We start from the raw sequence: 13,883 nt of genomic DNA, 5'->3' as shown, positions 1-13,883 counted from the left end.
TATTTGCAAAGTTGACTATAATAATGTCTTCCCATCCTTCCGGGCAGACTCCATTGCCAGGTGACTTTGCCATTCTATCCATTAAGAGGTGAATCTGTTTTCCTTCCCATGAATCTGGGCTGGCCTGCTGATTTGCTTTGTCTATAAGAATGAGACACAAGGGACACTGTGTGACTTCTGAGCCTAGGTGTTCAAAGGCTTTGCGGTTTCCATTTATGCTCTTGGAATAGTGGTAAGACCAGCAAGACTAGCAGGACTGTCCAACTAAACCTAGCCCAAAATGCTGACCTACAGAATTATGAGCAAATAAAATAGCTGTTATTCTAAGCTACTAAGTTTTGTGTGATCCATTATGTGGCAATAAATAACTTTTACATCAGCTGAACCTTTTATTTTCTTGCAGCTCATGCCAACTGGTAAGACGTCTCATAATGAAAGGCTAAGTATCATTAGTGTACTTAGAGAGCTATTTCCATATCTCATCTTTTAGATTACTTATCTAAATATTATTTCAGTATCTCAATGTCTTCAGAGAGTTTTGATTCCAACATTTTCTTATTCTTGAGCCAATTCTCTGTCCAAGATAAAATATCTCACACTTTTAACAGTGAACTTTTTAAAAGGGGAGTAGTAAGGGGAGGAAGGAAGAGAGGGAGAAACCTTGAAGAACCAAGGCACTGGATAATACTGGTCACTCATAGAATGAAGTAATAATGTACTCCTTTCCTGGAGTCCATGTATTATTCAATTTTGTATCTCCAAGGTCCATAATGGTATCTGTATTTGGCACATGGCTAGAGTTCAACAAGGATACACGAAAAGATAATGAAGTTGCTACTTCTACACATTGTTTCATATTTGTATGTCTTGTTTCCTGAAAGTAGAGCCAGATTCTGCTAGAGTTCTGGTCCAGTAGGTAGCACGGCCTTGAGTACATCAAGGAAGATCTCAAAGCCTTATGCAGTAGATATCTATGTGGGCAATTATTGCCCGAACCCCTGCCCCAGGTTTTTGGGAATTCCTACAGGAAAATGAAGCACAGCAATATTTCCTAATCTCTTGCTCTTCTTAGTTTTTTTTTGCTACTACATTTCTCTTCCACCGAAAATGAAATAACTGTCCATCTCAAGTCCAGTGATCTCAAAGTTTCATGAAGACAAAAATCATCCTTACTCCAAAATGGGGTATGTAGGGGCGCCTGGGTGGTTCAGTAGGTTAAGCATCTGCCTTCAGCTCAGGTCATGATCCCAGAGTCCTGGGATTGCGCCCTGTTTTTGGCTCCCTGCTCAACAGGGAGTCTGCTTCTCTCTCTCCCTCAGCCCCTCCCCCCTCCACTCATGCTCTCTATTTCTCTCAAATAAATAATAAAAATAAAATCCTTTTTAAAAATGAGTTGTCTTGTATGGCTCCAGGTTCAAACTGAAATAATAAAAAGAATGGTGGTTACATTTGGTTATAACTGCAGACCTGACATCAGATGAAGCAAAAAGGAATATGAAGAAAGGCATCAGAAATAAGGAGAAGGGGTGATGCCATTGTGGCTACTCATCTGAATGATTGTACTTGGTTCACCTACAGTTCTGCTTCCAGTCCAGTGTAATAATACTGAATAATACTGAAGAGAGGGATGTTTGTATTGGAGAGGTATCGATTCTCTGCTCAGAAAATACAGATGCTTGGGTCACTACCAGAACTTTAAGAATGCTCAAAATAAGCCCAGTATAAAATTTTGCCTGAGGGACGCCTGGGTGGTTCAGTTGGTTAAGCATTTGCCTTTAGCTCCAGTCATGATCCTAGGGTCCTGGGATCGAGTCCTGCATTGGGCTCCTTGCTCAGTGGGGAGCCTGCTTCTCCCTCTGCCTGCTGCTCCCCCTGCTTGTGCTCTCTCTCTGACAAATAAATAAAATCTTTAAAAAAAACCCCCAAACTTTGCCCATTTTTTTTTTAGATTTTAGATATTTATTTTTTTAAATTTTATTTATTTATTTGACAGAGAGAGACACAGAGTGAGAGGGAACACAAGCAGGGGCAGTGGGAAAGGGAGAAGCAGGATTCCTGCTGAGTAGGGAGCCTGATTCGGGGCTCAATCCCAAGACCCTGGGATCATGACCCGAGCTAAAGGCAGATGCTTAACGACTGAGCCACCCAGGTGCCCTGTAGATTTTATTTTTAGGTAATCTCTACACCCAATGTGGGGCTTGAACTCACAACCCTGGGATCAAGAGTTGCAGCTAGGCACACCTGTCTGAGATCAGTTTTTAAAAAGAATTTTCCTTTTATGTGTAACAGTCATGCTCATGAATAATGGCTATAAAAGAAATAATAACTCATCTCTAAAACAGGAATGGTAAGTATGCAGAGAGTCTAAATAACTAGGACTGTCATTCATCTCTTACTTCATATCACAGTAGGTTCCTGGTTCTGTCTAAACCTTTACACTGATTCTCTGAGTTTTGAATGACTACAGACACAACTGAGTTTGTGTTCAAAGGTTAAGGAAACAAAAATGGCCAGAAAACCACTGGGAGGCTGGCAGGGTGACAGGTCCCAGAATACCATAGACCTTATCCACCTCCACTGACATGGGAAATAGGAGGTACAAAGTAGTATTAGCTTAAGCCGAATCTCAGTATATTGCACAGACCTTTTCTGTGATAAAGAATTTGATTGATGACCCACTCAAATAGAATTTCTACACTTCCTTACCTAGTAGGATTATGTTTGAGAAAATAAAAAATATAGCAAAGCCCAGGCAGAGAAACCCTAAGAGAAGGTTTACTCTAGCCAGGGAATTCCATTTTTAAGAAAAAATAAGCAACTTAATGAGGCTGTTCAGTTCTTTCCTAGTCACCCCCTCACTGCCTCTAGCCTTGAGTAAAAACTGACTTGTGAATTTTCCTTTTTTAAACATCTTACTTGGGCGCCTGGGTGGCTTAGTCAGTTTAGTATCTGTCTTTGGCTCAGGTCATGATCCTGGGGTCCTGGGATCGAGTCCCACAAAGGGCTTCTTGTTCAGTGGGGAGCTTGCTTTTCCTTCTCCCTCTGCTGGCCCCTGCTTGTACTCTCTTCTTTCTCTGTCAAATAAATAAACAAAATCTTAAAAAACAAAACAAAACAAAAAACCCCAAACATCTTGCCATGGTAACTTACAGAAGCAAGGTGCAGCAGAAAAATTATTTAAAAGTTTGATGACGTGTTCTCTTATTCCAATTTTGCCACAAACTGGGTGACTTTTGGGCAAGATATATAATCCATCTGTTGTTCTGTTCTGTACAATTAGAACAACTACTTGGCCCATGGCTCAGGCTTGTTAAGATGACCTAGTGAGATGCCAAATTACTTTGAGAATCATAGAATTTATTAGCATAAGGCATCACTATTATTTTAAAATGCAAACCAAATCATCATCGTTTTACAAGCTTCCTTGGGACCCTTGGCCATTTTTATGGCTTTAATAACTTATATTGGAGTTTTTAACTATATTAGTCCTTAACTTTCAATTTTCTAGATATCTCCATTTATCTGACATCCTCTTACTTAAGACTAAATAAAATAGGAATGCCAGGAATGAAAACACTTTTTTCCCCCAGATTATAGTAACATTGCTTCTAGTCCAAATATTTTCTGTGATGACCATACTGGAAGGCAGAAAGTATGATCAGTGTATGAGACGTAGGAGAGAGAAACTTCAGTCGGTGAGGAGGCAGACAAGGGGTGGGTAAGCACAGGTCCTATAACAAAAGTCATTTGAGGGGAGACTGGGTGGCTCAGTTGGTGTCCCCTTTGTCTCTATGCACAGTGGGGAGTATGCTTGAGATTCTCCCCCTCCTTCCTCCATTCTCTAAAATAAATAAATCTTTATTTTTATTTATTTATTTATTTATTTAAAGATTTTATTTATTTATTTGACAGAGAGAAATTACAAGTAGATGGAGAGGCAGGCAGAGAGAGAGAGAGAGGGAAGCAGGCTCTCTGCTTAGCAGAGAGCCCGATGCGGGACTCGATCCCAGGACCCTGAGATCATGACCTGAGCCGAAGGCAGCGGCTTAACCCACCGAGCCACCCAGGCGCCCCAAATAAATAAATCTTTAAAAAGGCATTTGATATGAAGAATTTTTTTCTCTTCATGTTGATTAGAAGAAACACATAGGGGGTGGAACCTATAGCATTTTACTTGGGACATAGCTCCAGTCTGATGAATATATTGTCCAAAACTTGTATTTAGTGCAAAGGTGTGTCAACTCAGGATTCTTATCAGTACACAGAAGGGATTTTAAATACAGTACATGCACAAAGGCATTACTTTTATGTCGAAGGAGGTGGTTTCATAGTTTTCCTTTCATTAGAGCCAATTTCCTTCTTAAAGGGAGATCCATATTTCTAATGTCCACAAGGCAGACACTACACAGCACATCAGAGAGATCTTTGCTCATTCATTCATCAAAATGTATCAACCATGTATTACCTATAAGGCACTGGACTATAGCACATGGGGAACATCAAGTTGTACAAGATACAAATTCTCTCCTTAGGAGTGAGGGGAAACAGTCATTCAAGTTTAATCTGCCATGTGCCAAGTATGATGAGAGAGGCTTTGTATCTAGTACCTCATGAGAACCTTATACTTTAGAAGGTGAGCTAAGACACACGCAGAAATAATAATATACTTGGCATATGCTGAGCACCCAATAATTATCTGTTTAATGAATGAATATAAGGAACCTAAGAGATCTCAAAATAATCACTCTCGTTTCAGAGACCCAGAGATTCAGAGACCCCCAGAGGTAGTGGTTTCCGACACCAAGAACCTCATTTCATGTTGGGTTGACCACTTCCGAGCTGTATAATGAATGGTCTGATCCTGGGCAGGTTGGGTAAACTGAATTTTAATTTCCTAACCTGCGATTTGGGTCAAGAGCCTCCCACTTCATAGTATTGTTATGCGGGTTGGTGATAACGTCTGTAAAGCTCCCCGCGTAGAAGGCTCTTGAAAAAGCGGTAGCAACTAGTACTATTATTAAATTTTACTACTGGATTGATACACTCTAACCACTGATGTAGTGTCCTTTCTACGACTGGCTCCAGTTCTGTGCATGCACTTCCTGCAAACGCCCTTAAAGACCCCTAGAGACTCAGAGACCAGTGCTTTTACCTGGTGCGAGACATTAGCAATTTCACTTTTATAGAGAGGAGTGTGGAGAGGCCTGAGGGATTTGTCTCCAGCGCCCTTTCGCGGCCCTTTATAAACTGCAAAAAGCCTGTCACCAAGGCTCCCCACCTGCTTCTCGACGTCTAATCACGGTTCCTAAGCACCTACTGCGCGCACCGCGGCGCACCGCGGCAGGACCTGCAGGGAGCCGGTCCGTACCCTTTCTCTGGTCTTTTACGTCACGGTTTGAGGCAACTAAGCCCTCTTCCCTGACGTACTGTTGAACAGGTTCGCAGGCAATCGCGGTACCCCCAAGGACAGCTCCAAATCCCCACACGCGTACGAAACCACAGAAACTCCCGCCGCCCGCCTCCAGCAGCAGGGGGGAGCAAAGACCCCTGGGAAATTGACCTTTCGCCTCCGCTCACTCCTTACTTCAGCTCACCAATTTTGACGCTAGCGAATGAAGCGACGAGAAAGCCTGGGAGGCGGGACTTAGTGTTGTCCGATTCACACTGATTGGACTGCGACGGCGTGAGGGGGTGGACCGCGTGAACAGGCTAGCGACCCTCCCTCGGTGAGCCGGGAGAGGTGGAGGCTGCGCTTGCGCACTGGGAGGCGGCGGAAGTGGCCTGAGGCGGCTACGCGTGCGCGGTGGGCGGAGCGCGGCTCCTCCACCTCCTTAGCCTGCTAAGTCTTCCCATCCTTGCCCAGCTGGTGTGGTGCTCGTGTTTCCGCACCTCGTCGCGTAGAGTCGCTGCCGAGTGGGCGCTCGGTGTTCGGGTCGTCATGGCTGGTTACGAATACGTGAGCCCGGAGCAGCTGGCTGGCTTTGATAAGTACAAGGTAGCGCGGGGCCCCGCGGACGCCCCTCTCCCCCCTCTTCCTGGCCTCTCCTAGGCAGCCGAGGGGCAGGCGCGGTCCGTGTCACCTTGTGCCGCCTGGCTCCGAGCGGACTGGCGGGCGTTTCTCGGGGGGGGGGGGTGTCCTGTCGAGACCTGGAGCTTTGGGGTCAGGGTGCGTGGGAGCGTCCTAGGCCCGCCGCCTTGACTCCGTACCTTCCCGGAGGATTGCCTTTTCCTTAGGAGACCGTTCGACGAGAGTGGAACCAGGGAATTCCTTGCGCTGCTTTACTTCATCATGATTATTTTTAGCGGATGCAGTTACCTACGTGGTGTCTTAATTGTCTTCATTTTAATGAAGTTTCCACCCGTCTCTTTCATACAACTCAGATGGAGATGGCTTGTGGCAGAGAGGCCCGGGGAGGGGGAGTAACTACTGAGGCCATGCTGCTGATGCGCTCCACTTCTACGCCCAATGAGGAGGCTTCCTCAGCCGTAGCTTGTGGCGCTTGGGCTGCCCGATGAAGTAGATGTGCACAGAAGGAACTGTGTAGTAGAAAGAGCGCGGGCTTTGGAGTCCGTAGAAACCTGATACCAAACTCTAACTTCTTTACGTGGCCTTGGGCCAGGTAATAGTCCCGATGGTGCAGAGTGATTATAGGAATTTGCCAAGAGACTGACACATAATGGGCCTCCAGTAAATGCTGGTTGTTTAGTTTCCTCCAAATCTGGTTTTCCTCCACTGCTCTCTTATCAACGAATGACTCCACTGTCCATCCAGTTTTCAGAGCCCGAGATCTGGGCTGTAACCTTTCATCCTTGCTATCGGTGTCAGTTTCGCTCTCGATTCCTCTACCTCACCCACCAGCCAGTGAATCACCAGGTCCTGTACCTTCTGTCATTTTTAGCCCAGGCTAGAAGAGTGGTTCCATTACCACTCATCCCACATACAGTGTAAGTAGCCTTTTTATTTTAGAATACTTTTAGAATAGATAGATGTGCAGGAAAAATCATGAAAATAGAATTCCCTTATGTCTCAGACCCAGTTTTCCCTATTACTAACATCTTACATTAGTATGATACATTTGTTATGGTTAATGAATCAATATTTACACATTAATAACTGAGGTCCATACTTTACCCAGATTTCCGAAGTTTTCACCTAATGTTCTAATTTCCTGGGATTTCATCTGCAATATGACATTTCATTTAGTTGTCCTGTCTCCTTAGGCTTCTCTTGGCTGGGACCATTTATCAGACTTTCCTTCTTTTTGATAGTTGTAGTAGTTTTGAGGCGTTCTGGTTATGTGTTTTGTAGAATTCCCATCAGTTGGGATTTGTCTTAATGATTTTCTCACGGTGAGGCAAGGGTTACGGGTTTTTGGGAGGACGAGCACGGAGATGAAATGGCATTCTCATTAGAGTACATGCTGTCCATATGACTTGTCACTGTTGATACTGACTTTGATCACCCGGCTAAAGTAGTGTTTGTTAGATTTCTCTCTGTAAAGTTACTCTCTTTGGAAGGAAGTCACTATGAACCCTCCCTTGAGAGTGGAGAGTTATGTCCCACCTCTGTGAGGGCAGAGTATTGGTATAATTTGTTTGGAATTCTGTATGGGAGATCTGTCTTTTCTTCCCATTGTGTATTTGTCCAATCATTTATTTATATCAGCATGGATGCATGAATGTTTATTTTATACTTTGGGTTATGATTAAGTAGTACTTTATTTTGTTGCTCGACCACATTTACTTTTGCCCTTACCGTTTTTTCTTTATGGTAGTGATCTTTAAAAAAAAAATGTGCTTCTGGTCATATTACTTTTTTGCTTAAAACCCACCACGTCTTCCCATTGCTCTTGGAATCAAGTCCCCCAAATTGATAACATGATCTACACGTCTCTGAATGGTACGTCTCTGTCTTCAGCTTCACATGCTCCTCACTGTCTGCTGCTGCTGGCATTAGTAGCCATCTCCTCCCCTTCTCTCCTTTTCTTTTTCAGATCTTTAAGTAATGTTGTTCCAGCTGCCAGGAATGTTGCTTCCTTTCCCATTTATATTCATCTTTATGTCTTCACTTAAATGTTATTTCCTCAGAGAAACATCCCCTAAGCTCTCCTCTCCCCTTAAGCATGCCGTCAGAGTACCCTCTGCTCCTTTATGGAATTTGTTGGTGTGTCTCCCTATTAGAATGTAATACTCAAGTGGTTAGACTTGGTTTATGGATCACCATGGCCTGAGCACAATACTACTATGCATACTAGGAACCCGGTAGATGTGTGGAATGAATGAATAGCTGAAAAAAATCATAATGGATTTTCCCTAACTGGAATTGGAAAAACTGTGAAGGACCTTAGCAAGTCATATGGGGCAGGCCTCTGCTTTTAAGAAACATGGTGTCATACAATTTTGACCTGAGGTGCTGACATGTATTAAAATTTAAGTGAAAAGAAGTTTCAGAGCCTTCTTGTAACCTTGGCCAGGACTTTGTAACTTCATTAAAGAAGGTTATTAACCCAGACACCTCCTGTTTTGCCTTCAGTTCTACTGCTTCCTGTTATCTCTTTTGCACTGTAAATATTGACATATAAAACTTTTTCCTTACTAGGATCTGGCTTTCTGGGTGTACGTGTCAATAGAATAGCTGTTTTCAGTTGCAGCAGTGTCTGTATTATGGAATCCACTTTTTCTTATAAGCAGTGTTCCCTAAGTTTATATTTCCAACTAGATAGGTGTTCTAATTTACAGGAAATTTGAGTGTCCTTTTTTATTCCTATCTTTTCCCTTTTTCCGTTATCTGACTCATTTCCTGTGTCTGACAGCATATTTCCTATCATCCTGGAAAACAAAGGTCAGTTTAGCAAGTGTCCAGTGTTCACAAAATGTAGTTTGTTGATTTTATTCTAAAAAAGGAGGGCCACACATTATAACCGAACCTTCTTCTAGTAGAGGGTACTTGGTATAGTGTTCATATTAAAATTATGAATCCAAAGGTGTCCAAAGGAAAAAATCTGAGTGGTCAGTTTTACTGGAATGTGAATTGTACCTAGAGATACTTTCTAAAGAACACACATACCTCTTGTGTGGCCTTCAACAGGAAGTGCTTTATGAATGCTTATTGAATTAAAACAGCTTTTGAAGCAGATCATCTCATAAATGGGTAAAGACTCAAAGTAGTCAAGAGATCTTTATTCCCCGATGTGACCCTGTATATTACAGAAAAGAGATGTGAGAAAATTTGATACTGTAAAAGCTGCTGGTATAAAAATTACTTTTGAATTAGTTTAATTTCTTTGTCTCCCTAGAGGTACATCTGAGAGCTACAGTTGGAAACCTGGCAGTTATTCAGAATAACCACCGAGAGGGGTGCATATGTGGGTGGTAATTAGATTTCTGTAGTAAGAAACTAAGATGATTGCTTCTCGGTGCAGAAGAGAGCATGGGATGGATTGTATGTTACATGCTGTCTGTTAGGTGTTGTGTTCTCCATTTGTTACCACAATTTTATTAAACAGATGAATAATTAGTTGAGAGTCTGCCTTTTCTGTTAGGATATGAGCTCTGAGAGGGTAGGGCCTATAGGTATCTTATTCAACATGACCAGGGTATAGCACATGAAGAAAATAGGTGCTCAACAGACATTTATTGAAGAAATGAAAGTGCAAAAGAATATAAACCATTTTGGAAGTATGGTAAAAGGGAGCTGTGCATCTCCTGGATATCTGAAGAATACTTCTGTATTTTGAATGTGAAGATGTCAGGGGTTTAACTGCCATTTTCTCTGTTGCTTCTTCATGTGCCTTTAGACAATTATATTGGGGGATTTTACCTTTGAGAGGCTTATCATTCCTCCTTTCTACCTGTCCATTCTTTGGACAAGTCTTTACAGTTGAAGGATTTTCCTGATTATCTAAGGGTGAGGCTTCTATTGTGGTTTACTTAATCTGACCTAGGGGAGGCATTATTTAATTGCTAGTGTAACAGCTAGATCCAAATTGTATCATTTTGCTTCAGAGAGGAGGTAAGTGTTCTTCAAATGTCTTGCTTGGTTTTAAGAATACAATTTTAGGATGAATTGGTTTCAGTTATTTTGTTGTTGCATGTCAACAACAACCAGATTATAGGAGCTGTAATAATTGTAAATTTATTAGTATAACAGTTAACAGGTTGTAAAGAGAGACTGTTTTCAGGAGAGCAGTGGAATGCAAAAGGAGTGGAGGCCTGAGAGTATTTTCTGGGAACCATAAGAAGGTAGATATTTAGGCATGATGGTGGAGAGGCAGGAGATGAGACTGAAGAGGGAGATGGGGTCAAGAGGGGATGCTTTGATGGAAAGGACTTCTAGATTTTACCCTGTAGATCAGTGTTTCTGTGGCCCAAGGACTATCAGCATTAGAATCACTTGGGGAAGTGTTTAAATAGCAGGTTCCTAGCCTCACTTTGGGAGATTCTGGGTAGATTAGTATTATCTACATGTTAAATATCTCAGGTGATTTTTAGGCATGTCGTAATGCTGTAGGTTTGGGGGAACTGCTTGATTTTAAACAGGATCAGATTTTAATTTTAGGAAGCTTACCCTGGCAGCTTGTAGAACAATGGGTAAATAGAAAGATAATAGTAATCTTTTGTGCAAGGGACTTCTCTTGGACGGGACCAAATGGTGTAGTTTGTGGACTAGGAATCAAAACAAAGAAACTTCATGCTGCAAAGAAGTATCGTTTGTGGAAGAATTATCCTCCACTAGAGGAATATTTCTGTAATGATTTCAGAGGATAGAACACTTGTCTTCTGAGGCAGAGTAGACACATGAGAAATTCTTTTTTTTTTTTTTTAAAGATTTATTTATTTATTTATTTGACAGAGAGAGAGAGAGAGAGAGAGAGATCACAAGTAGGCAGAGAGGCAGGCAGAGAGAGAGAGAGGAAGGGAAGCAGGCTCCCCGCTGAGCAGAGAGCCCGATGTGGGACTCGATCCCAGGATCCTGAGATCATGACCTGAGCCAAAGGCAGTGGCTTAACCCACTGAGCCACCCAGGCGCCCCGACACATGAGAAATTCTTGATCTTTTGATTTGTACTTATGATTGCAGGCCAGCTACAGTATACCATGTTAATTATGGCAGTACCTATATTTGTTACATTTAATTCAGACATAACTTATCTTTAGTTTTGCTTGGTCTCCTTGAGTAGATTGAGGGAGCTGTCCTTTCCCACCTGTAGATACATTCATAAGGCTTGAAAAGCATTTTAGTGACCCCATTTTTAAAAAAAGATTTTATTTAGTTATTTGACAGAGAGACATAGTGAAAAAGGGGACATAAATAAGGGGGAAGTGGGAAAGGAAGAAGCAGGCTCCCTGCTCTGGGAGCCCAGTTCGGGACTTGATCCCAGGACCCTGGGATCAGGACCTGAGCCAAAGGCAAACGCTTAACCAACTGAGCCACCCAGGTGCCCTTTTTAAAAGATTTTATTTTTAAGTAATCTCTTTAGTGGCCATTATTTAATTATTTAATGCAGTTGACAGAGGCAGAGGAGTCTTTCAGAAGGAGTGGAACAAGGATGGATGGGGAACTTCTGTAGAATGAGTGAGAGAGAGATTAAGTGGTCGGTAGAAGGTCACCACATTTTTAGGTGCTGTTTGGAAGAAACATCTTGACTTGGTTCTTTTACTGCTTTCTGAAACATCAGTTCACTGAGGATGGCTTGTTTTTCTAACACCTGTAATGCTTAAATTTGCCCAGTGTGTAAGGGAAAGTTGGAGCAGATGTACCAGAGAGACTGAAGGGGGGAACCAAGGCCCAGAGACCAGGAAGACGAAGACCATGGTAAATTAGACATAAGGAAGTGGCTGAGCCTAGTGAGCTCAGTGAAGGAAAGTTGAAATGGCAAGAGAAATATTTTAAATACTGAGTAATAATAATAATAATGATAGCAAATGTTTATATAGGCATTGCTTTAAGTGCTTTTACATACATTATCTCATTTAATATTCACAGGTGCCTTAGAAAGTAGAGCTACTGTTATTTTACTGAGGCACAGAAAATTTAACTTGCTAATGGTCCCAGAGCTGAGATTTGAACCTAGGTATTTTGAATTAGGAGCCCATTTTCTTCATGCTGTGCTTCCTCTCAAATCTAAGAATTAAAGATAAGTTTTGCCTTGTAGTTATTGGATATTTGTACCAGATATCGAAACATTAAAGTAAAGACCTTCAGTGACATACTTAATTGGGTTTGTGTCTAATGTGTGCAGGTGGGGAAAATGTACAGTGAAAAAGAAAGAACTATTTTTGTTTTCTTTTCCCCCATTTTAAAATTATTAGTGGGGGCAGGTGGATGACCATATTTTCTAGTCTTAACATTTTGCTGAGTATTAAGAACATGTCATATACTAGTAGCTTTAATTGAGATGAAGGTCTTTTGATTAAATAATTAGGTTTGGGACTAATATTAAGTTAGAAAGAAACCACGTGCTAGTGTTTTGACTTAAAGTCATCTCTAACCAGATTTCCGCATCTGTGAAATGAAGGAGTATCTTCCTCGTAGGATCATTAATCAAAACTGAATGAGTCAATATTTGTAAAATGCCTGGCACATAGTGCTTTATTAATGTTAAGTAAGAATAAAACTTGACATTTGTGCTTCTCTGTTTGTGGACATTGGTTAACATACAGCATACACATGTGTACCCATACCCCAGGAAGTTATACCAAGAGGAAGTATATTTTAGGAAAGCAAGTTAAGGGTGACAACTTAACGGAGAGATAGGAAGAGTAACAGAGAGAAACTTTGACTTCAGATTTCTTCTTCTCTTTAATCATATATAATAGTACAACATGCAGAGTCAGTAAACTTTCTCAAATATTGCTCTCCTATTTAAGGATCTGCAGTCTCCTCCATATATTTATCATGTGTTTGGTATCCAGATTTCCCTGCAGGGATTTCAGGTTTCTTCATTAAATGACCCCTCCTTTTGTCCTGTCATCTCTTGTTAGAATTTATTACAGATTACTTAAGTTTAGCAAGCAAACCTGTTTGTCATCATGACTCGCTTGTTTTTTACTGCTCCAGCTTCTTCTCCAATCTTCTGTCACCGTCTTCTAACTTGTTAGTAGATGTAAGTGATAATATTGACTGAAATGATATCTCGTTGTCTACAGAGTCATATTTTCTGTGACTGTAGTTCCTAAAGTCTTGTATTGATAAAAAGTATTTTAAGAAATTTTAAATTTTTGTCCCAGGATTATTTGAAATCCTCCCCTACCTTTTTGGACTTTAAGTTTAGGTTTGGTGTTTTTATACCATAGATTGTTTCTGTCTTGCATGTAGTAAATTTAGTGAGTACTTAGTGGATTTTATAATACCTTGTCTCTTGCTTGCAGTGCAGTATTTGAAGTTACCATAGGGAGGGATAGGTGTTGGCCGCTAAACTAATGGTGTGGTTTCTTCTTCAGCCGAGGAGTTGTGGGAGTGCCATCAATGTTTGCCTTCACCAGAGCAGTGGTCCTCAAACCTGAGTGTGCTGCAGAATTACCAGGAGGGTCTGTTAAAAGAGATTGCTGAGCTGCACTCCTAGAGTGTCTGAGTCTGTATATCTGGGGCAGGGTCCCAAAATGTGGGTTCAGTTTGGTGACTACTAAGTTTGTGAACCACCCCATCGAAGAAATATTCAATTATATTGCAATCTGAAGAGGAGTTAATAAAACCCAGAGGTGGATATAAAGGAGTAAGAAACTATATTAGTGTAACGAGTTAGCTCTCAAGCATCAGGTAGTCTTGATTTTGTGGAGCCTTAAGATATCTCTGAGCAGAAAAGAGGATGTAGCGCTTTCAGAATTGTGCACTGGTTTCTTATTGCTGGGTAACAAATTATCACAGACCTGGTGGCATAAAAC

At 41.5% G+C, this 13,883-nt stretch overlaps 1 protein-coding gene across 1 annotated transcript in view; it reads left to right on the top strand.

Moving 5' to 3' along the window:
• The first annotated feature begins 5,820 nt into the window (after window positions 1-5,820).
• SELENOI (selenoprotein I) overlaps window positions 5,821-13,883 on the top strand; it is a 38,720-nt gene continuing 30,657 nt past the window's right edge. Inside the window, exon 1 of the mRNA XM_044261933.1 lies at window positions 5,821-5,995. Coding sequence (XP_044117868.1) covers window positions 5,939-5,995 — 57 coding nt within the window. The 5' untranslated portion in view covers window positions 5,821-5,938. The remainder of the gene's footprint in view (window positions 5,996-13,883) is intronic.

Source organism: Neovison vison, chromosome 8 (assembly GCF_020171115.1).
Source record: "Neovison vison isolate M4711 chromosome 8, ASM_NN_V1, whole genome shotgun sequence".
Lineage (NCBI taxonomy): Eukaryota > Metazoa > Chordata > Mammalia > Carnivora > Mustelidae > Neogale > Neogale vison.
Note: the sequence above shows the minus strand (reverse complement) of the source record. Positions and strands in the feature narration are given on the sequence as shown.